The following is a 2,308-nucleotide window of genomic DNA, read 5'->3' as shown; positions in this document are numbered from 1 at the left end:
CTGCGAGGGCATGTTAGTATCTTTCTTCTAGGGTGGGTCATACGCCACACTATAAATATGCGTCAGCGGGTGGAATACAGGAGAGGAAGAACGGAGGAAGGGCATTAATTAGATCTGTTGCTACCATGATAGAACCTTCCAATCTCTGATGCAGGCATTGACGTCCATGTGGTTGCAACAACGCACCTGCTAAGCTAATATGGCAGGAGCGAAAGTGCAGATCATAGACGCATTACAATATCTAAGAAAACTTTCCAAGTATGGTTGTCATTCATACATTGCAATTACGAATCGTATAACAGGAAAATCGAACTGCGACTAATTCAATTGGGGCTGGGCTCTTGCTTTACACTAATCCGGATAACTGGTTGGGTCCCACTCACGCACCTGCGACCCGAGACCTCCTTGAAACACAAAAAAAGGCTTTCTCTTGTAATTCCGGAGATACTCCTTCATATGTTCGTCCTCTTCAAGCTCTATGAGTAGTGATAGCTGCTGATGTGGTAGCTCCAGATACAAGTATCGTGTTAAGTTTCGAATTATCCGTGATGCAAGAGAGGCAAGTCCCGGCTTTGATTCCTTGTAGTGAGTTTTATGGAAAATAAGGGCGTCCAGATATGCCGGAAGGCTCGGTACTAGTATCGGATGGTCGTTGGATGGGCTCTTGCCTCTTGGCAATTGTTCGGAAAATGTCTTTGTTGCCACTGCTTCTTCCGGTAAACCGAGTAATTTCGTCTCCGAACTAAGACGAGGACCATACCACCATTCATCTTCTCGACCTATTGTTGGGTGCCACTTCTCTTCTATGAGAACCTTGTACCAAGGATAGAAATCGGGCACTTCGATAAACGGGCAAGCATCAACGTTCATGTGATACGTAGTTTCAGACCATAGACAAAGATACCCATATTCATCGTGGTCCTCAATCTCTGTTCGCTGAAGGAATAAATCGGCTTCGAATTCGGGTAGTTCATCCAGGCCAGACTGTTCCTTCGGGCTGTCGTTTATCCAATGCCCTGACTGAATAAGAGCTGCGCCAATGCTCTGAAGAGCAATATCCCTTGTAAGGAGATCGCAGATACGTGACATGGCTCCGGCAGACCCCATCCATCGTTGCGCGGAAGAACCCACTAATACCACGGGATGATCGTGAGAAGCCATTACATCAACAATATGATCCATTTTGCTCTTGCAGTAGGATGCACTGGACTAGCAGTGATCTTGGCGAGGCCTTTGAAATGATTTGATCGCCAGCTGGACAGCCGACGCGAGTCGATAATCGAGAGGCGCTTGAGAAGTTGAGAGTCGAAGAATGACACGTCCCATCTGATGCGGCGGAGGACAGTATTTATACTGTAGGTACCGGGTTATCGCTATTGAAAGTGTGATCTTGTGGCACAGAACCCTATTAGACTATTCGTTACCATGGTAGACCACTCCGGGTTTGTTCGCGTGATTTGGGCTTGGCCACGACACCTCGCGCTATAGGCGTTCCGAAAAGACCAGGTACACCCCGTGACTTGAATGTTGTAAGCCAATCACTCACTAGCATTACCATATTTTCGCTTCTTCTCTTGAGATTATATACATCTATAGATACGACTACCTAGACTTATACTATACAGGAACAAGAGCAGTATCTCCATGTGCGCAGGTGCACACCCTGCTGTAGGTATGTCACGTTGATGAGGGCGCTAAAGTATAGCGTTTTGGTCCATATACCCGCAGCGTGCTCACGTATACACCTATGGACCAAGTCTCAGGCAGGGTAAGGGTAGGGTGTACCTGGTCTTTTCGGAAACAACCCCTATCGACCCCGCATGCACTATGTTGAGGCGCCGTCATGAACCCACACATAAGTGAGTCAGCCTTCCAGCTACCATTCCATCGCGCTTGAAAAGGAAAATTCGTATCCGTCCGCGGTCGCTTTCCGGAAGCCGTCGGTGGAAGACGTGGTGCTCAAGAACGGACTTGCGTGGAAGACATACCTTGGCTATCTCAGCCATCTCAGCCATCTCAGCCATCTCGTCTATCTACTCAGCCATCTGCTCCTGCCTATCACCAATACCTCTCACAAGATAAGCGTCTCCAGGTCTAGACTCTCCGTCTGGCTGGCTATACTCATCAGTTTATTGCTAACCTCCTGAACATTACAGAGAGAGAAGTTAGCTATGCCCTTACTAGTGAACAGGTCACTCTAAGGAGGCGACCTGATCGCCCACACACTCTCACAGATGCCCAGATTGACTATCTAGAGACCTACGTCCGATCGTCACAACACACGCGTCAGATGAGCTACAAAATACTG

At 47.9% G+C, this 2,308-nt stretch overlaps 1 protein-coding gene across 1 annotated transcript, besides 2 other annotated features; it reads right to left on the bottom strand.

Annotated features, from left to right (window-relative positions):
- Nucleotides 1-351: 351 nt before the first annotated feature.
- EKO05_0002024 (uncharacterized protein) lies at nucleotides 352-1,182 on the bottom strand (the record flags this gene model as incomplete). The annotated part of the gene is made up of 1 exon (XM_038946842.2): nucleotides 352-1,182. One exon carries the CDS (start codon nucleotides 1,180-1,182, stop codon nucleotides 352-354), a length of 831 nt encoding a protein of 276 aa, XP_038795487.2.
- An 805-nt stretch (nucleotides 1,183-1,987) lies between these two features.
- Nucleotides 1,988-2,298: a mobile genetic element.
- Nucleotides 2,298-2,308: part of a mobile genetic element that runs on past the window's edge.

This window comes from Ascochyta rabiei, chromosome 3, assembly GCF_004011695.2.
Source record: "Ascochyta rabiei chromosome 3, complete sequence".
Taxonomy (NCBI): domain Eukaryota; kingdom Fungi; phylum Ascomycota; class Dothideomycetes; order Pleosporales; family Didymellaceae; genus Ascochyta; species Ascochyta rabiei.
This window is presented reverse-complemented; position numbering and strand designations above follow the sequence as displayed.